This window comes from Mus caroli, unplaced genomic scaffold (genome assembly GCF_978045245.1).
Source record: "Mus caroli unplaced genomic scaffold, Mus_caroli_1 scaffold_12, whole genome shotgun sequence".
NCBI classification, from domain to species: domain Eukaryota; kingdom Metazoa; phylum Chordata; class Mammalia; order Rodentia; family Muridae; genus Mus; species Mus caroli.
In genome coordinates, this window is record NW_028227267.1 from 43,387,962 (window position 1) to 43,408,557 (window position 20,596).

At 44.3% G+C, this 20,596-nt stretch overlaps 1 protein-coding gene across 2 annotated transcripts; it reads left to right on the top strand.

Moving 5' to 3' along the window:
• Nucleotides 1-7,258: 7,258 nt before the first annotated feature.
• On the top strand, nucleotides 7,259-20,015 carry Cnih1 (cornichon family member 1). 2 transcript variants are annotated; one of them, XM_029469333.2, is made up of 6 exons: nucleotides 7,259-7,472; nucleotides 11,369-11,437; nucleotides 11,675-11,722; nucleotides 15,344-15,456; nucleotides 16,691-16,834; nucleotides 19,131-20,015. In XM_029469333.2, exons 1-6 carry the CDS (start codon nucleotides 7,392-7,394, stop codon nucleotides 19,156-19,158), a joined length of 483 nt encoding a protein of 160 aa, XP_029325193.1. In that variant the 5' UTR covers nucleotides 7,259-7,391; the 3' UTR covers nucleotides 19,159-20,015. The 2 variants fall into 2 exon arrangements, with proteins under 2 accessions (XP_029325193.1, XP_021037417.1); XM_021181758.3 differs by lacking the exon at nucleotides 11,675-11,722 and having other exon boundaries at nucleotides 7,263-7,472.
• The last annotated feature ends 581 nt before the right edge of the window (nucleotides 20,016-20,596 follow it).

Consider the following 20,596-nt stretch of genomic DNA (forward strand, 5'->3'; position numbering starts at 1 on the left):
AGGCAGGCATTTAGGGTGTGGTTCACTTTTTTTTCTCCTCCCAGCTCCTGGATATCTGCCAGAGTGTCTTATGTCGTCTCCCTCATTGGGCTGCAATTTTCTTAAGGGTTAGAAGTTGCTCTTATTCATTAGTTGGCATTTTTTTAAGGTTTTACTTAAAATTGAGACTCTTCATTAGTCGAAGCTATAGAAATCTCTCCATTCCTCCTGTGTGTGCTGCCAGATGCCAGTAAAGTGCTTAAGTGCAGGAATTCAGTGCACAGCTCATGGCCTTGAGCCTTCCACCGTGTGTCTAGGTGCTTGTTGGGATTAAGGGTTCTGGCTTCGGCCAAGCAAGTCCATTAAGATGTGTAGCGTCTTCCATACTAGTTGCAGAGGGGAAATGGGGCCAGTGTCAGCAGCGAGCTAAATCAGACAGTGTTGACAAAGAACACAGGGTATCTCAGATGCAGCTGCCTTAGGACTAGTAACCACAGCTTTTTAGGAAGAAAACCAGTTTCCTAGGAACTGCAACCTTAACTCTTTTGAGGCTCTATGTCTTAGAGTGCCTATTGCTGTGAAGGAACACCATGATCAAAAAACACTTCCATATCCCTGTTCATCATCAAAGGAAGTCAGGGCAGGACCCTGGAGTCAGGAGCTGATGCAGAGGTCGTAGAGGGGGTGCTGCTTCTTGGCTTGTTTGCCATGGCTTGCCCAGCCTGCTTCCTTTTAGAACCCAGGACCATCAGCAGCCTCGGGGAAGGCTCCATCCACAATGAGCTGGGCTCTCCCACATCAATCACTAATTAAGAAAATACCCTACGGGTCTTCCTGTAGCCCAAACTTATTGAACGATTTTCTCAGTTGAGGCTCTCTCCTCTCCAGTGACTCTAACGTATGTTCAGTTGACATAAAACTAAGCAGCACACCCTGGCTCCAGTCCTAGCCTGGACCTTGCCACATCTGCTCCTGGACAAGGACACAGAACATTCCTTTGTATTTTCATCCAGGCCTCTGAAGTCTTGGGTCAGTCTGGCTCCCAAACACTTGCCCAACTTACTTTTGTTCATGGTGTTTTATCTCAGCAATAGAAACCCTAACTAGGATACTGGTTAAAAAAAACAAAAACAAAAACAAAAACAAATGAACAAAAAGAGCAGAATGTTCTCGAACAGCTGTTTAGTCTCCTTCCTTCCGTGCTTAAAATGTGGCTAGATCATTCTCAAACCAGTTATTGATGCTTTCTTACTAATTCCCCTCTCCTTGTACCTGGAAAGAGGCCAGCCCTTTATTTAGACTGCCTTGACTTAAGATGGTTTTTAAAGGATGCTTGAAAGAAGCCTTTACCTTAAGGCAACAGGTGTTTCAAAGGCACGTGGTGTTTCACTGAAGCAATAGAAACCCCAATTAAGACAAGAAATAGTTAGATAAGAGTTCTACACATATGAGATTGCTGGCTGAGTCACGTTTGTATGTTTGTGCACTAATTGCTTTCATAATGGTTGTGTAACAGGCACCCCCTAGAGCAAAGGCCAAGGCGGATGACAAGACTATCTGATATTAAGAAATCACAGCCTGCTGGGTAGTTCAGTGCCTTCTCTTTGAACATAGCCTTGGCCTTGGCCTTCTGTTTTAGAGGGGTAAATAGAGTGGATAGAAATGTATTAGATTTAATTGCTGTTATAAAACCGAAAGCGACCTGAGGAAGAAAGGGTTTCATTGGCTTACGTGGTCTGATCACAGTCTAGCACTGAGGAAAGTTAGGATAAGAACTCTAGGATAGGAACCTGGAGGCAGAAACTGAAGGAGAGACCACGGGGAGCCCTGCTTACTGGCTAACTTCACCTCTCTTATGCAGTTTTTTTTTTTTTTATACACCCTGGGATTGACTACCTGTTCAAGGGTGGCTCTTTCACACCAGCCATCAATCAAGCAAGTGTCCCCACCTCAGGCCAACTGATGTGGATATGTTCTCAAGTGAGGTTCCTCTTCCCAGGTAACTCCAGCTTGTGTCAAGTTAAAAAGAAAAGCACGAGAAAGTAGCATGAACAGCCCGTGGTTACATTTCAGTGGCTGTGGTGAGACGCCATGACCAAGGGACGAACAGAAGAGTTTATTTGAGCTCACACTTTCAGAGGGTGAGTCCGTCACCACCATGGCAGGCCCAGCTAAGGCCTGAAGCAAGGCTTACATCCTAATCGGTAAGTAGGAGGCAGAGAGAGAAAGACTGGGAATGGCTTGACTTTTGAAACCTCAAAGCCCATTCCCAGTGACACACCTCCTCCAAGAAGGCCACACCTCCAAGTACCTCCCAAACAGTTTCACCAACTGAGGCCCGAGCACCCCAAATATATACCATTCTCATCTAAACCACCATAGAGAGCAGATGAATATCACTCATCATTCTCAAGTAATGGGAGCTACCTTTCCCCTGCGACCTTGAGTTGGAAAAGGTGCCTCTGAGTGACAGCTAAAGGGCAACGAGTCCTCAAGAAGATGCTAAAGGCTTCCAATGAGAAAGAAGTGTGGATACTTTTTACACTTATGGTGCGGTGACAAACTGTGCTAAACACCTGAGCTAGGCAGCTTTAAAGAGGGAAGGCTTTTGGCTCCTGGTTTCTGAGGTTGCAGTGTACGCTCTGTTGTGCTGGTTCCATTGTTCCTGGAAGAACATCATGAGAGAGCAGGGCTGTGGACTAGAGTAGTTCCCCTCTGTCAGCCAGGAGCACTAGGGTCATGGGGCTTTCCAGGACGCAGCCTGCTTACTCACTGTTCTCTTGCTGTGAGGAGACAGCATGAACAAGGCAGTTTATAAAAGAGAACATTTAGTTGGGGGTCTTATTTACAGTTTCAAAGGGTTAGTCTCTTAGCATCATGGCTTGCAGTGTGGCGGCAGGTAGGCATGGCGCTGGAGCAGTAGCTGAGAGCTCATATCGGATCTGCAAGTTGTAAGCAGGCAGAGAGAGACTAGGTTTTTGAAAGTTCAGAACATACCTTCTCAGACAAGGGCCACAACTTCTAATCCTTACCACATAGTTCCACTCTAGGGACCAAGAATTCAGACCTGTGCAGGCCATTCTCATCCAAACCACTATACGCCACTTGTGGCCTCCTCCATCTAACTAAGCCATGCTTCTCGCCTTTTACCACCTCCCAGCACCATCGCACTAGTAAGGGAATCCACTGATACAATCTTTTCCCCTAGAGCCCTACCTCTGGACCATGGTATCTCAGGAGCCAAGCCTTTTACACAGAAATCTTTTAGGGACACTTAATGTCCAAACCATAACTAGTAGATTAGGGACAACCCCACACTACCCGTTACCCTTCCTGGGCCCCCCAATTTCATAGCTATTTTTTCCAAAGCTTATGATTTGGGCATATGTGTAGATTGCTGTGTTACCCACAGGCACTTGTAATCCCCAGATAATATTACTACCCCAAGTACACAAAGCTCTTATGGGAGATTGGGAACTGTTGTCCTATAATAGTCTTTTTTTTAAAAAAGATTTATTTATTTTGTGTATATGAATACTATAGCTGCCTTCACACCAGAAGAGGGCATCAGATCTCATTACAGATGGTTGTGAGCCACCATGTGGTTGCTGGAAATTGAACTCAGGACCCCTGGAAGAGCAGTCAGTGCTCTTAACCACTAAGCCATCTCTTCAGCCCCCGTCCTACACTATTCTTTGTGCTTGGAGGATCCTTATGCAAGGAGCAGTTCCACATCTTCCTAAAGCATTGTGTAACTGGGATGACATGCCCCACTATGCTTCTACCCCCAAGGAGTCCTGGAGTTCAATGAGGGGAGATTCAGATCAGTCCTAGACTTGCCCTTTTCTGTTACCTCCTGATCTTTAAACATCCTACTCCTGCTTCTCTGGGCAGTGGCTGAATGACTTACGAGCCTTCTGGGCCAAATCAGGATTCTCTCTTTGATATGGACTGGGCTTGGTGCCAGCCAGAATGCCATTTCCCACCTGGATGAATAGTGGGTGAAGTGTACCCTCTTGTCGGTTGGTGGCAGCTGCAGACAGGCGAGGAAGAAAAAGAACAAAGGAAGCCAAGTTGGGCTACTAAGAGACTCCCTAGATTTTGGCAAGATGGCGCCAGTTCCACCCAAGGTCTTGTACAGCTCTTTAAAACTGCCCAGTACTTCCTTCTCTTCACCCTTTCACACTGGCATTACCTAGTGTGGGCAGAGACATTTCTCAGGTGTGTATGTGATCTGCTTTTGGACTTTTTCTGAGACTAGATGCCGTATAGGGTTTATCTCCTAGGTCCTCAGTGCCTAGCTGGTGTAGCTATATGGGTTGGGGGCCTAAGCAATAGGTGATTTGGAGGCAAGCTGATGGAAAGACACTTTGAGCCAGGGAGGAAGAGAGAACGGAGAAACAGATTTTTTAAAGAGAGTGCCTCAGCCAGTCCTGTCCCCACAGCACTCAGCGCCATCTCTACATACAAGGAGAAGCAGAAACTTGCTGTGCAGTACAACACTGCAGTGTTTTTGAGAGAGTTAGTGTAAATCCCAGACAATACCGGGAGCTGCTTGGACACAAGGCATAGAGTGCTCACTGTTTGTAATGGCCCCTGAAGGCGGTAGCTAGACGGACGATTTTCCCTTACCCACTGCCTCGTTTATGGTTGATTGATTTAATTTGCTCTTGGCCCTCATGATATTCTCCCCAGTTTCTCCAGTAGAACTTCTTGTGATGATAGAAGCTTCCTGTGTGCACAATGACGCAGTCATATGAATCACATGAGGAGGATATTGAATGCTAGGAGTATGCCTAGTGTGGCTGAGGTCCTGTGTGCACGGTGACACAGTCATATGAATCACACAAGGAGGATATTGAATGCTAGGAATATACCTAATGTGGCTGAGGAACTACTGTTTTTTCTATTCTTTTTTTTTAATTAGATATTTTCTTTATTTACATTTCAAATGTTTTCCCCTTTCCTAGTTTGCCCTCTGAAAATCCCCTATCCTCTCCCCTTCCCCCTGCTCTCCAACCCACCCACTCCCGCTTCCTGGCCCTAGTATTCTCCTACACTGGGGCATAGAGCCTTCACAGGACCAGGGGCCACTTGAGGAACTACCTTTAAAGAGTTTATGTGTTTTGCCTCCCTGTACTATATGTGTACAGTACCTGTGGAGGCCAGAAGAGGGCATCAGATCCCCCCAGAACTGAAGTGGCCCTCTTATCTATCAGAAAAGTATGATTTCCACATGCCATATAATCTTGGTAATACAGACCTCCACTATCCAGTACCTTAGCAACATGTAGCCATTTGAAGTTCAGCTGAGGACTGGTGAGATGGCTCAGTGGGCAAAGGCATTGGGCTAAGCCTGACCTCTGAGTTCCATCCCTGGGATAGTAGAACTGATTCCTGTGATTTGTTCACTGACCGTGCCTCGTGGTTGCACGGCCTCCAGGAATGGCTGGGGTGTACAGTGAACGGATAAAAGACAGGCACACATACAGGAACAGTTGGAGTCAGGTAGGCTGGGCTTTTGGATGGAGAAAGCACAGCTTTCTGGAAGCTTGGTGTGTGTATTGAGTACAGGAACAGGGAGAAGGGGTGTCTTAGTCAGGGTTTCTATCCCTGCACAAACATCATGACCAAGAAGCAAGTTGGGGAGGAAAGGGTTTATTCAGCTTACACTTCCATACTGTTGCTCATCACCAAAGGAAGTCAGGACTGGAACTTAAGCAGGTAAGAAAGCAGGAGCTGATGCAGAGGCCATGGAGGGATGTTCTTTACTGGCTTGCTTCCCCTGGCTTGCTCAGCCTGCTCTCTTATAGAATCCAAGATTACCAGCCCAGAGATGGTCCCACCCACAAGGGGCCTTTCCCCCTTGATCACTAATTGAGAAAATGCCCCACAGCTGGATCTCTTTTGGAGGCATTTTCCCCAGCTGAAACTCCTTTCTCTGTGATAACTCCAGCTGTGTCAAGTTGATACAAAACTAGCCAGTACAAGGGGTTACTGCGTTCAGCTGAACCAGGAGGCAGATTTAATAAATCTTAGTAGGTGCAGTCTCTTCAGGCAGTGAATAGGGTGGGGTGGGGCTATGGTAGAGATTGAAATCCACACAGACTAGAGAAAGGTTTTGCCATTTCCTTGAGCCTGGGGTGTAGTGGCATTTGCCATTTTCCCATGGCTCTGAGGATTTAATGCCCAAGCCAATAGCACACATTTTCCCAGACCCTCACTGTGTCAGGGTTTCTTCCATTCACCACCAACCAGTGGATGTGTGCTCACACAATGAATGTAACTTTAAAATAAATGTTAACCCACTAGAGTGATGCAGAATTTAAAGTTCAATTCCTTAGCCATCTTAGCCACTTTGTATCCACAAGTAGCCAGTGGCTGTATTCCACAAGAGCAAATGTCTACCACTGCAGAAAGTCTCAGACAAGCTGGACATAGCCCTCTAAAACATTCTATTCCGTTTGCTTTGGTGAGCACATTTCAACGCAAATTTATCGTGTCTTTCTTGCTTAAAAGCCTTGAAGAGTTTTTCTTCCATCATCAGCAGCTAGTAGATGATGAACTGGTTTCTCAGATTGCAGCCAGCATTAAAAATAAAACTGTTTTGTAGAAATTTTACTTTGTTTTTTTTCCTCCACCACTCACTACCTTTCTAATCTGTGGTCTTTATGTTACAGGGTTGCACTGAGAAAAACAAAATCTTTGAAATCTTGTGATTAGCAATAAAGTTTGAAAAGCCGGGGGTCTGGGTATAAGCTTGAGCTCCTGAACTGAGCGTATTTTGCTATTCTGTGGTTTGAGGTCTTAGAGCTCTGTCACCCAAGTTCCACTAACAGATCCATTGTTGGTTGCACCCAAGAAGACACAAGGTTTTCCTTTCCTTTTTCTCTTTCCACCTCTGCCCTTTGCTCATTTGAGCCAATTTCCTGTATCGCCAGCACTCCCTTCTCTTTTCCTGCACTTATAGAAGCCTCAGATTAGCTTCCAGGAGGGCCGGGTGACCTTTCATAGCTCGCACAGGTACCAGTTTACAGCGTTATAACAGCATTGTTTAGTCGCTCGTTCCTGGAAGTAGATGAAATCCTTTCAATACAGGCACTTTTAAAATCTACTTTTGCATTTCAAACACAAGACTAGTCTCTGGAACAAACTAGACATTCATTTAATGGCTATCCAAAGAGTAAAACTACAGAATGAAGGACAAAATCAACTGTGCAGACAACAGAAGAGCCACGCAAACTCCGACCATCAGGGGGTGCTCGCGCGGGCGGCCCTCTGCGCAGGCGCGCCGGGAGGAGGCCGCGGCGGCGGTGGAGGCTGAGGCCGGGGGAAGTGAATGGTTTTACCCAGAGGGCCGTGCGCCGCCTTTCTCCGCTGGCCCCGGCGCGCCCGGCAGCTCCTCCCCGGCCATGGCGTTCACTTTCGCGGCCTTCTGCTATATGCTGGCGCTGCTGCTCACCGCCGCGCTCATCTTCTTCGCCATCTGGCACGTGAGTAGCCGGGGCAGGGGGAAAGAGGGCGAGCGACGGCGCAGCCTCTTGCAGCTCCGGGCCCGGGGTTGCGTGGGGCCCCGGCTGCCGGCGCGCGCCAGGACGTGGCCGGGCTGCTAGGGCCGTGGACTCTGCGCGCTCCCGGGCCGGGGTCCGGAGGGCCTGGCGTGCGGGGTCCCGGTGTCCACGCCGCCGCGTGCGGGCCCAGGCCGCGCTCCGCTATTCGCGAGCAGGGCTGGGCGGGGCGGGCAGGCGGGCGGCTCCGAGTCTACGCCGGGCCCGCGCGCACGGCTTGTCCGCGTCCCCGGTCTCGGAGGATGCCCAGTGCGCGCCGAGCGGCGGCGACTCTCGGCGTGAAGTTTTCTTAATTTTTATCCTTGAATTACCGATTTCCTTTTAAGGCTTCCTCGGAGCACGGCCAAAATCGGATATTATAAGTTACTTTAGCTCCATTTCCAACTCTGCTTTGCAGCACTCGATGGGCGATTTTCTAGTAGAACACCGTGGTTGAGAGACGAGTTCCTGGTGAACTTTGAGGCAGCTTGGATTGATTACTTCGTTGGCCACATCTCCGGGTTTTCCCCTGAAGTCATATTTGGATCGCGAGAGCTTTTCAGGAGACAGCCTCCCAAGCCACCTCTGTGGTGTGGGCTGCATGGTTTAGTAGAGGGAGTTTTAATTTGATTTTGAAAATCCTCAGAAACTTTTGGCTCCTCATATGTCCTTACAGGGTGGACGTGCATTCTTACTGTGCTCTGTCCCTGGTGACAGTTCTATTGAGACAGACTTTTGAGTGTCTCTACCGCTTAGCACCACTGAAAGAGCTCTCTGGAGATCAGCAATTCTCAAAAGTTGAGCTCATTTGTTTCTACCCTCCCAGTACTTTCTGGAATAATGGCATAATTTGAATGATGGGGCGAGTTCAGCCTCGTGTAAATACTAAGTCAGGTTTCATCACCATCCCGTGCGTGATTAAATGGCAGCAGATTAAATGGTTGCAGAAGTCTCCGAAGTAGATAGATAGATACCACGGGTCCTTCTTGCTAAGCAGTGTAATTGTATTTAGAGCCTATTTGCCTGTGGATGGGGAATGCTGGGGTCCGATGTTCACTTTGTCAGAAATAACTGCTACTTCACACAACGTTCATTAGTTTTAACTAAGATTGGAAGAGCATCTTCTGCTTTTTGGAGGAAGAACAGAAAGATAGATAGCTTTCGAGCTGGCCCCATCGTTGTTTCCGATGAAGCTGAAGTGTCTGGCTCCTTTCCATCTGTAAATGTAACTTTAAGTCATTTGCTCTTTTTATAAATGTCCTCTGGAATGGTGGAGATTAATGGAAGAGAGCTGGGCACTTCCCCACATTTCCCACATTCTGTGTTTGGCTTAAGAAACACCTGCAATTCTTTTTTTTAAAATGGGTTATTTTATTAGAAAGGAATGTGTGTAGGTGAAATAGATAATTTTAAGTCCTGTTATAGGCTTAAAGAAAGTTGTACCACAGATTAGTGGAGAGCTTTTAGGTTTAGAGATTCCTTAGTTCAGATAATTATTGTACTTTGGGGAAAATTATTTTAAGTATATGTCTGTCGTACATTATTAGAAAACCATTCAGCAGTCTTTTTACTCAAAAGATCCCTAGGAACCAGCTGAAAGAAACTGTCCAATAAGTGAGTTCCAGGACAGCCAGGGCTATACAGAGAAACCCTGTCTTGAAAAACCAAAAAAAAAAAAAAAAAAGTTAGTTTTAACTAGGGGTGTGCCCTCTTGGCCAAGTACCTGCCTAACATGCACAAAACCCTACACTTCTTAGCACTGCATAAACCCCACCACATAAACTGCATAAGCTGGGCCCGGGGTGTACATGTGGTCCTAGCATGGGGACATAGTGACAGGATCCTGAATCCCTTCTGCACTCGATTCTGAGTTTCATGAAGTCCTGCCTTCAAAGATGGCTATATGCTAATATGTTATTTATTTGAGTCAAATTTAACCAGCTAAATACAAGTATTGCAGTTATGATTCTTGAGCTTCTGTTACTAAAGTAGACTTAGGAATGTATCCCACACATTATGATGTACCTGACTGTTAATATTCATAACTGATCAAAGCTTATCTCCTTTAAACTACACGTTGATAATTTTAACATTTATTGTGTTAGAAATTGGTAACAAAGGAAATCCTTTTTTTGTTGTTGTTTGCTTTTCTGTTTTTCGAGAAAAATCTATTTTGTTGAGTTCTGTACATTAAAATTTTTTAGTGTTTTTTCTATTATTAAAAGCTTCCATTCAGTCAATAATGTGCTGCTCATTAATATTTTAGACCCTGAGCCATAGTAACGTACAGAATAAAATCTTTGCTGCTGTGAATATTACATTTTTTATTTTTTTTTTAACTCGAGATGATTTTATTTTTGCAGTCCTAGAAGTAACAGACTGATATATAGATCATTTGAGATGTAAAGGAATGAATGATTAATTTAAAAAAGTCACATGGAGCTGGGGTCCCCGGGGAGGCTTTCCTGTGCCTTTCTGCACTCCTTGCTTCTCCTCCATGTGTGAGCTGTAAGCTGAAAAAGACCATTTTCAGGCAAGTGGAAAGGTATGGTGTAAATTGTCTGACTCCACACCTGGTTTGAGGCTCCATTTCTGCTGTTGATGGAATCCCTGGGGAGTTCCTCAGAGCTTCAGTTTTCCTTATGGGCACCAGACACTCAAGTGCTGGCAGCTGGCATAGCCTCTGCATGAGCAAGGGGGCTTTGAAAAAAAATTTTTTTTTTAATTTTAGTTTTCCAAGTAATTAAATTTGTATCATTTCCCTCCATTTCTTTTTCTTCTTCCATCTCCTCCCATGCCACCACCTCTCAACCTCCTGGCCTCCTTGGATGTCCATTTTAATATTCAGTTATTTTTATCTCCTATTCTCGTTGGGGGTTTTAGTACAGAGGGTTAGGAGATGTGTATCTTACTCCTAGAGAGTAAGCGAAACCTGTGTCCTTCTGAGATCAAGAACTTGAAGTGAGCACAGTGAAAGCTAGAAATAGGTAACTATTGGTTGTGACAGTGAGGAGTGCTGTAGTAGCACACATCTAAAGAGAGGTGGGTGTGGCCGGGGACACCAACTGAAGGCTCCCCACAAACCTCCCACCTTGACTCCTGACACCTGAGTTAATGCCCCAGGTGGTACCGATCCCCACCTTCGATCCTTTGAAGGTCTGTGTAAGGGTATCAAGACACTTAGGATTAAAATTATGTTCCCCTAGAAGCATGGGCAAGCCCAGCTTTATCTATGTGTGTAGTTGGCATCCATTGAATTGTTTGAGTCCACTCTAGAGTCCCAGGGTACTGAGCCATGGGAGAAGGCTGCACAGACAATTAATTACAAGTGGTCTTTCTCCCTGAGGCCACACACTCCATTGGGGCAGACAAACATGCATGCAGGTACTGTATTGAGAGTGAGAGATGCCTTACTGGCGGGTTACAAGAGAAGAGCTGCAGACAAGTCTACAGTAATCTCTGCCTGAAGAAAACGGGGAACGGCTACAGAAGGAGGGGTTCAGGAGGGGGAAGGAAACCTTGCTTAAATAGCTGTATCAGTAGGAAAAGCTCAAGTCACACAGAGAAAGCGGCTTGCTGGGAAACATTGGGTAAACTGCAGCTAAGGTCACGGTGGGTGCAGAAGATTTAGTCATGATGTAGGAAATCCTGTGTGGTCCTGATGACATGTCTTCAGGTCTTTAATCTGATTCTCATTCTTTTTAGCACATTCGCGGGACTGTAAATTGATGCTGAAATGTTGTTGCACCTTTGTTTATTTAGTAATGTTTTGATGCTTGGGGCAAGCTTGTTGCTGCTTTCTATTAAAGTGAGTGGTCCTAAATGTTCTAATTCTATTTTAGATCATAGCATTTGATGAGCTGAAGACTGACTACAAGAATCCTATAGACCAGTGCAATACCCTGAATCCTGTAAGTTACGACATCGCTTTCATCTTTAGATTTTTAAAAACTTATTTGCTTTTAATTTGATATAACTTTAAAAAGGTCAGTATTCTCAGTAGCATGATATATCTGAGTGTTTTGAAGTAGGCAGAATAAAGTTCTCTTTCCTATCACACTTGACTGTTGTGTTATTAATCTGCCAAAGATCTTGTTAGCTGTCATACTAACATTCTTCCAATCTGCTTTTTACATTGTCGGCCAAAGACAGTTGAAAAGGTCAAAAAGATTAAAAGAGTCAAAATTGCACTAAAGGTGTGTACTGCTTTTAGTTGAATGTTTGAATGCCACGTCACCTGGCGGGGAGGGCTAGGGCATTCGTCTCTGTATCGTTTCGCTCAGTGTGCTTGCATTGCCTGTTGAAATTATGATTCCATGAAACTTCACATTCTATGCAAATGTTTGCTTGCTGGCCCAGGCAAGTAGGGAAAGCTGTTAAATGCTTATGCATTTTTTATGTTACAGCCATAGGCACATCTGTATTAAATTACTTAGCACAATGTTTGAAAGTTGGTCAATATAAAATAACATTAATAGTGGGGAAAATATTCTCAGCCCATGACTTGGACACATGGACTGTAGTGTGGACTTAGCTGCCGTATCTAGTTTCAGCTTTGGTGTTGTGTCTGGTGGAGACTGGGTTCGTGTGCAGGTGTTCTCTCAGCCTTTGTGTCAGTCAGCTCTGTGCTTGCCGCTCAGAATCTTGTTTGTGGAGATGCCATCTTTTGGTCTCAAGATGCCAGAATTTTGTAGCTAGCAGTTTGTATACAGGTGTCTATGTGGTAATTTCTAGTATATTGTATTTACCTCAGATTTCTAAAACAGGTCTGTCTTCTGTTGGCCTGTGTTAGATTTATTGATAATGTGGCTCCATTGTGTTTTGGGTTGATCTTTAATAAATACATACTTGGTATCTGAAGGAAGATTCTTCTCTGTCTGTAGGTTTGATTTTGCCTGATTGGTCAGAAGCTAAAGAGTTGCTTGTGATAAAGCAACAGATTAGAAAGCAGCAGCTGACCCTCAAGCTACTGCAGGATAGATAGGAGGGGACGTGGTCCTTGCATCCTTATGCTCTGACTTGGAGAAGCCCCCCCCCCCCCCAAAGCTAGCTGGCTACTCTATCCTTGTTTCTCAGGTAACAAGGACGCCTTTTACAGTAAGACCATGTAGGAACAACCACAAGTTTGTATATACTGGCTTCCCTGCTCGTAGGAAGTTAAGCCTAAGAAGATGTTTTGTGGTTGGAAAGTAACAGGTGTGCATTGCAGGACATCTTTCCCTAGTCGTTAAAACCAGTTGTCAAGAAGTCAGAAGCTGGGATCTTTTAAGTTGTTAATAGTATATTGTGTTTTCTGGCAGTTGACATGTCAGATATTGAAGTGATGAGGTTACAGCTAGAGTCACGTGAGTACTTCCAGGTGCCAGGCTCTGCACAGAAGCGTTTGCCCTGCAGCTCTTCATTCAGGGACCTGAAGTTATTCTCAGGAGGAGGACACTAGGTTGAGTTGCTCTGTGAGGTACAGGTAGTGTGACCATGGCTAATGTCAGAGAGGTTAAGGCAGAGACCATAGTTATAAGCTAGACAGCCTGATTTTTGACATTTAAACTGTGTTTTCCTAATTTATTATTCTTAAGAGGGAGGCATTTTATTGTAGCAGATAGTGTGTGATTTCTGGCTTTTCTTAATGGAAAGAAAGTCATACAGAGAAAAGACAAGTGCTTGAGCTGACTGCACCTCCAGGAGGGGAGGCCATTGTTCCGGCCTGGGAGCTGGATTTGCATAGGGTGCCGATGATTGGCTGACAAGCAGTGCATCTGACAGTTTTCCCTATTGAAATTTGTTTTACAGTTCTGCCAAAGTATGGGGGAAGACAAGTATTTTTAAAAATGTAAACTTAATAAGGGAATATAGTTTTTCATGGTTCAGTACTAATCATTTCAGCCATGTTTTGCATGAGGCATTTTTTTTTCTAGATATTAGGCTTTATGACCTTTGGGTTGTAAATAGGATGAATTTTGTGGTAATTGAATGGTTGAAAAGCTCTGATTTTCGCTAGGTGGTGGTGATGCATGCCTTTAATCCTAGCACTTGGAAGGCAGAGGCCAGCTTTGTCGGCAGAGCAAAGTTCTAAGACAACCAACAGCCAGGGCTACACAGGGAGACCCTGTCTCTGAATTCCACCCCCCCCCCCCAACAAAACAAAACACAAAAACCAAAGTAAACCCAATGCAAAGCTCTGATGGGTCAGAAGCACTTCATGAATGTTCTGGATGTTTCTGAGGAGCAGGAGGGGTAGAAGCTGCAGGGCCTGTGGTAGTGCTTTCTCTAAGGACAAGGTAGGCGCGCCGGGAATTGAGTCTCAAGTTTCTCCCATCACCTCAGTCTAAGTGCAGTTGCAAAGCAGTTAGTTTTGTTAGGTCTTAGGCCCTAGAGCTGAAGAAGGCTTGTCAGGGTTTGAGGCAGTGTGGAGACTGAGGCATGTTTTCTTGGTCTATTCTGGTTGTAGTTAGAGTTTCAGAGATGTCCTTTTGATAAAAATTTGACCTTAAATTAAATCATACATGTCTATATCATGTGTTTATATATGCGTATGTGGAGCTTATCTTAATTATTTATCATATTGCTTAAATTGGTAGCAAATAATCTGGTTAGTGCCTTAGTTGGCTCTACTAGGATTGTATGTAAGATAATGTTCATGAAAATGTTGATACTGGGCTGGGGATAGCTCTGTGAAAGAGGGCTTGGCTCGGGTGTGTGACCGTGGGTGTGATTTCCAGTGCTGGGGAAGTTAGGTGGCCATGTGGCTTTCCACTGGAGAAGCAGAGGAGAGGCTTGAGTGTGCGCGATGGATGATCCGACTCCTGCAGCCGTGGCCCACTCTCAGGAAGGACCTCACTCACGCTGCTTTAACCTGCTGGGAAGCCACTTGATAAATTGCGCTTTGCATCTGTGACTTAAAGATTTTGGTTAGAGCTGTCATCAAACAGTTTTGATGTTTTATTTAATAACACATTAGATTAGACTGAGCCATTTAGGATAAAAATGATTTAAAACAAGTCATTAAGTCTTCATCATTTTATAAATGCATGTTATGCCATTTGAATTAATTTTTCCTCACTACTTATCAAAAGGCTTGTTTTCTTTTGAGTTTTGCGGTCCTACTGTCTTGTTCCATGCAGCATTTGTGGACAGGCAGGCATAGCGGAACCCAAAGGCAACGTAATAGTGGGGACTCTGGAACCTGGCAATTCCTTTCATGGTTACGAGTTGCGACTTTTCCCTCCTACATTGCAGAAAGTGTGTGTGTCTCTCTTTCTCTCATTGTGTGCCTCAGTGTCCTCCCTAGCTGTGCTGAGATGTTGGCTGGTTGGCTTTCCATTGAACAACTTGGGGGGGAAGTGATATGACTCGCAAAATATTGTACATGTAGCATTCTTGGTTTGCTAACGGCTTAAAGACCATAAACTTGTAAATGGGAGATTGTTTTATGGATTTTTTTATCATGTCGCATGTGCTCAGGTTATTTCATTTTTGAATTATTACTACTGAGTGATGGAAATACAAGCATTCCACTTTACCTACAAGTAATTAAACATTCTGGATGTTAATCGCAATTTAATTTGCTGCTCTAAGAATTTGAGTTCTAAATTTCTCATCTTTTCTAGTGAAAGCTTTTTATCCTCTGGCCAGTTTGCTTAGAATCATACTTTTGGTAAAATGCCAAATATGGAGTAACACTCAGTAGCATCTTTGATTTCTGATTCTCAGAAGACAGTGGTGTTTTAAAATGGAAACTTGGTTGCCAGTTGCTCTGCAGCGAGCAGCTGCCCTGCTGAGCAAGCACTGTGATAACGACTGGCTGTGTTTCCTTACAGCTTGTCCTTCCAGAGTACCTCATCCACGCGTTCTTCTGTGTCATGTTTCTCTGTGCGGCAGAGTGGCTGACCCTGGGCCTCAATATGCCCCTTTTGGCTTACCATATTTGGAGGTAATATTTAGAAACACTTCAAATAGTTCCTTAATTAAATTTTAATTTTGCTGTGGTTGATACAGTCATCATTGATACTGTGTGTCTCCATGAAGGTTGAAAGTTATTTAGCATTGACTCAGCTCAGGTCACTAAGCAGGAGCTCTCAGTGCCCTTGTAGGACTTCATTATTCCTCAAAGGACCTTAGTCTCAACCAAGGGCATTTACATCCAAGTGAATTTTCATGCACACATGTACATGTGAATTCACACAGGTTAACATAGAACACTTCTAACCCTCAGAACATTTTCTGAGCCCAGCATCAAATTGTTACCTCCATGCCTTTTGCCCATTTTAAACTTCATATAGATCAAGATGTACAATGTGTGTCTTTTTCATGCTTACTTTGTATTTTTAAAGCATTTAGCTACTTCATAGAGAGAACCAGATTACATAAGTTTATATACTTAATGTCTGACCCACATAGTTTTTTTCTCCCTCCCCATAAGTTGAAAGCTTTGTTTTAAATGGGTATGTAAGAATCTCATCTCTCTCTCTTTTAGAAAATACATTAAAGAATATTTTGATGTAAAGTGTTATTACATCTGTAACTGAATGAACCTTGTCAGAAAAGCTGTACTCATGGTAGGAAGGGCAGGGATGCAAAGCAAGTGAACAGTGAGCCCTTGGGGCCTCTGAGCCAAGGCCCTCACCGTCTGGGCATGTAAAGTTATGTTGAGATAAAATGTTAAACACTCAAGCTGGAGAGGTTCTCAGCATTAAGAGCACCAGCTGTTCTTCTAGAAGACCTGGGTTCAGTTCCTAGCACCCACATGGTGGCTTACAACCATCTGTAACTCTAGTTTCAGAGGATCTGATGCCCTCTTCTGGCCGGTGTGGGCACTGCATGCACATGGTGCACATTCATACATGTAGACAATACACTTCTACAGAAAAGTAAATCTAAAAGAAAGGAAGCAAGAAGGAAAACATCTGAGTTCTCTTTCCCAGTTCCTGTTTTTACTGGATTTCTGAAATCTCAGAGACCATATGTGATCTGTATGGCTGTTCTGTTCTTATGGTCTCTAGTTTTAAGATTAAGATGGTATAAAAGTAAGAAATTGTTGTATCTGTAAGTAAAAATGTGCCTTGTCTCTGGAGCCCGATCCCTGTAGCAAATGCTGGACAGGAAAGACCCCTCCCCACTTGAAGGCCATTCCCCTTCCCGTATGCTAATGACTGTGTCTGTCTCAGGTATATGAGTAGACCAGTGATGAGCGGCCCTGGCCTCTATGACCCGACGACCATCATGAATGCAGACATTCTAGCCTACTGTCAGAAGGAAGGATGGTGCAAACTCGCTTTTTACCTTCTAGCGTTTTTTTACTACCTATACGGGTAAGTTTGAAACGTCTCACCGTGTACTTGAGCAGTTTGCAGAGGAACTTGGTGCAGGCATACGTCTGGCCAGCAAGTAGCATGGAGCCAATGTCAGGAAGAGGGTCAGGGCTCACTGTTGCTAAAGAATAATCTGTTTCCGTGACGTAATGGTATTGAGGGACAGGGTTGCATGGGTTTGTAAAAGTGTAGTGCTTATCATATTTGGAGCTAATATTTAGATATACTTCAGATGACTTTATCATCTTTTCAGATAGTGTTCTACTTACTGCTCACTATATGGTTTTTCATAAACTGTGTGTCCTGCCCTTAATTTTCTGGCTTGCTTGATCTGAATGGGATGAACAAGGTGGCCCTGGGTCACAGGGTGCTGGTCTCATTTCCCCTCTTTAAGGCTTTCTCAGCTTCTGTACCGTAGGTGCCCTGGATGGAGCCATTCTTGTGTGACACTTTTATAGGTTGTGGGTGTTCAGCAGCACCCTGGCCTTTACCCACAAGATTCTAGTGGTAACCTTCCCAGTCAAGACAACCATGGATGTTTCTAAGTGTTGCCAAATACCCTTGTGTGGCAAAACTGCAGTAGTTGTGAACCAGTGTTGTAGGTATAGCACATTAAACCGGATGCGCCAAGTATGGGAGGCAGGAAACTGCTTGAGGCTTACATGGTGACCCTGTCTCAGGAACAGCAAGGGAAGAGTGTTCCGGTGAGTGCAGGAAGCTAGACAGGATTGTCCAAGGTCAGGTCAGGACAGCCTGGGCCAGGTTTGTACTTCTTTCTTCTTTTGCTACAGAGTACCCTGTGCCAGACAAATCAGAACAGCAGCAGCACAGTAGCTTGGGACCCTGGAAAGTGCAGGGAGACTGTTCTTAAACTGTATGAGTGTACTGCAGAGGCCTCTCCTTTTAATTTTCAAGATTTTTTTTTAAAATGTAGTTATACTGGGGTAGGAGAGATGGCTCAGCAGGAGGGGTCCCGGCAGCTGATTCCTGAGGACCCGCCTGGTCTCAGCACTGCATGGAGGGTCACAGCCATCTGTAACTCAGTTCCAGGGCGTTCGATGCTCCTTCTGGCCTTGGAGGTTACTGTACACATGAGGTACACAGACAAACATGCAGGCAAAACACCCAGACACATAAAATAAAAAAAAAATCTTAAAAATTAGCTATTTTAAGTTAAATAATTAAGCATCTATTAACTTACATTTATTATCTGTTAAGCTTCTGTTCACATTTGTCTCGATATTATCCTGGTTTCCATTATAGACCAGGACAAAGGGAGTTTGTGTTGTGAAGTTGTCTTATGTGCACCTAGGATGAAGGGTAGTTCCTAGGTTCTGTCCTTTTGGTCGTGACGCTCATCTTTAAGGCCTCACCATCTCAGCTGTGACTAGATTTTGAATGGTGAAACTCTGTTTTTCAGTTTCTTCCCGGTTTTCATCTTCTTAATTTTTTTAGCTAACTTGTAGATACTGCTGGGATGTAGTAGGCATGTAGAATATACTTCTGAGAGAGCAAACCTGTGTAAATAGCTGCATTGGAGATGCACATTTGTGGGGAATGCTCACCAGGACATGAAGGCACACACACAAGTCCATGTGTGCTCAGCTCTTCGCTTCGTTTGGAGATAAATAAGAGTGGGCTCTTTGCACCATCCCCCATGCCTCTCTTCCTTTTACTTTTTTTTTTTTTTTTAAATTTTCTGAGAATATCATGTACTATGTTTTGGTCACATTTTCTCTCTCCTGGCCCCTCCCAGTGCCTTTGTAATATCACTGTTGATATAGAATGGCCCTTGGTGCTTTGTGAGCCTAGATCATATATTTACTGCCCCTGGGTGTGTGTGTGTGTGTGTGCACTCTTTGCTGTCCCCATTCCTGTTGCCTAGAGCCGTTTAGTAGGGTATGATGGGATGGTCCTCCTTTGTTCCCTTGCATAAAATGGGACCAGTGACAGCACCGGCCTCCCGAGGGACATCATGCCCAGGAGGGACCTAACAGCTGCGGTGCTCGCTCCTGTGACTCTCCTGTGCTGCTCCAGAGTAGCGTTTGCATTGCTCCTGTGAGCGAGCTCTGCTTCTCACTGGGGTTCAGCTGCATCATTCTGTTTGCCAAAACTGGAAAAGAAATAGGGGCAACAGGCCGGCGTCCACGCTAGTTAAAATCACTGACAACGTGTCAGTGATCTTCCTGTGACGCTGATAGCATGTGTGAGCTGACTGTGTAAAGGCTGTATGAGGGCTGTCTAACTTGTTGTAATGAGTATTGGAATTAATAATAATTCTTCTCTTTCGTTTCAGCATGATCTATGTTCTGGTGAGCTCTTAGAACAACACAGAAGAATCGGTCCAGTTAAGTGCATGCAAAACGCCACCAATGAAGGGATTCTATCCAGCAAGGTCCTGTTTCCAAGAGTAGCCTATGGAATCTGATCAGTTACTTTAAAAAATGACTTCTTATTTTTTAAATGTTTCCACATTTTTTGCTTGTGGAAAGACTGTTTTCATATGTTCTACTTGGATAAAGAATTTAAATGGAATTACGTATAAATTAATATAAAATGATTACCTCTGGTGTTGACAGGTTGAACTTGCACTCTTAAGGAACAGCCATAACCCTCCGAGTGATTGCATTAATCTCTGACCGCCCTCAGCCCGTTGGAAGCTTGGTTTAGAGGACTTGTTGGGCTCATTTTGGTTTTATTGAGACGCCATCTAAATATAAGTTAGCTGTAGATAGGAGGTGCGTCTGGTGAACTGAGAGTGTCTATCTGACTCGTGAGGAACATCGGAGGCTCCTCACGTATCACTGTAGATGATTATATATGGACACAACAGTAAGAAGGGTGGGACCTCGTCCCTGTCGACTTGAATAGTATCCCTATGTATTGCATGAGAGGGGTCTCCTTCATTCCATCAGAGTAATACACTTGCTTTAATCTTAAGCCTAAGTGATATAAACATGCCGAATTACCTGTAAAGAATGCATTTAAAGCTATTCTAAATGGGTTTTTATTTGTAAGACATTATTTACTAGGAAATTGGTTATATTAATGCTTACTGTTCTAATCCAGTGGTCAAGGTATTAAGAATTTGCAAGTACTTTAGATTTTTGAAAATGAACGAGAGAACTGTGTAAACACCCCGCTGTTCCTTCAGTGCAACACAATAAAACTCTGAAATGAAGATGCTTTGCCGTGCATTGTTTGAAAGATTACAAACAGCTGTTTCTCAAACCCTCTCAATCCATCATAATAAAATACATAATATTGTCATCTTTAGAAGTAAATCATTATATTGTCTATTTTCTTAAAAGTAATATTGAAGAGCTTTGATTGCCCACGCCCATCACTGTTAATTGGTAAAATTCTCGCCCTCTGCCGGCACAGCTCCGGCATTCTCTCTCAGATTCCGAAGTTCTGGGGATGTGTGCAGTCCTCAGTGCTGAGCTTTGGCCGGCTTAGGTCAGCTTGAAGCTGCCCCCTGCATCTGAGCTTTGGCTGCTGCTTGTGAGGCACACGTTTGCGTGTTTTCACACGCAGTCAGAATGAGGGTGAAGGCAGTTGAACATACTGGAAGTAGTTTACTAGTTTCTTCAGCAAATGATAAAAGACAGCTAATTTGTAGAGATTCCCTAATGACCAGGGTGTGTGTGGATGTATGCTGCTGTCTACTCCAGGGAGTTCCTGTACTGTTCTGTTCCCTTCCCCAGCCTGGGGAGAGGCGCTGCCATCTGGAGATCAGGTGATAGGGGAGATGTGGAAGAA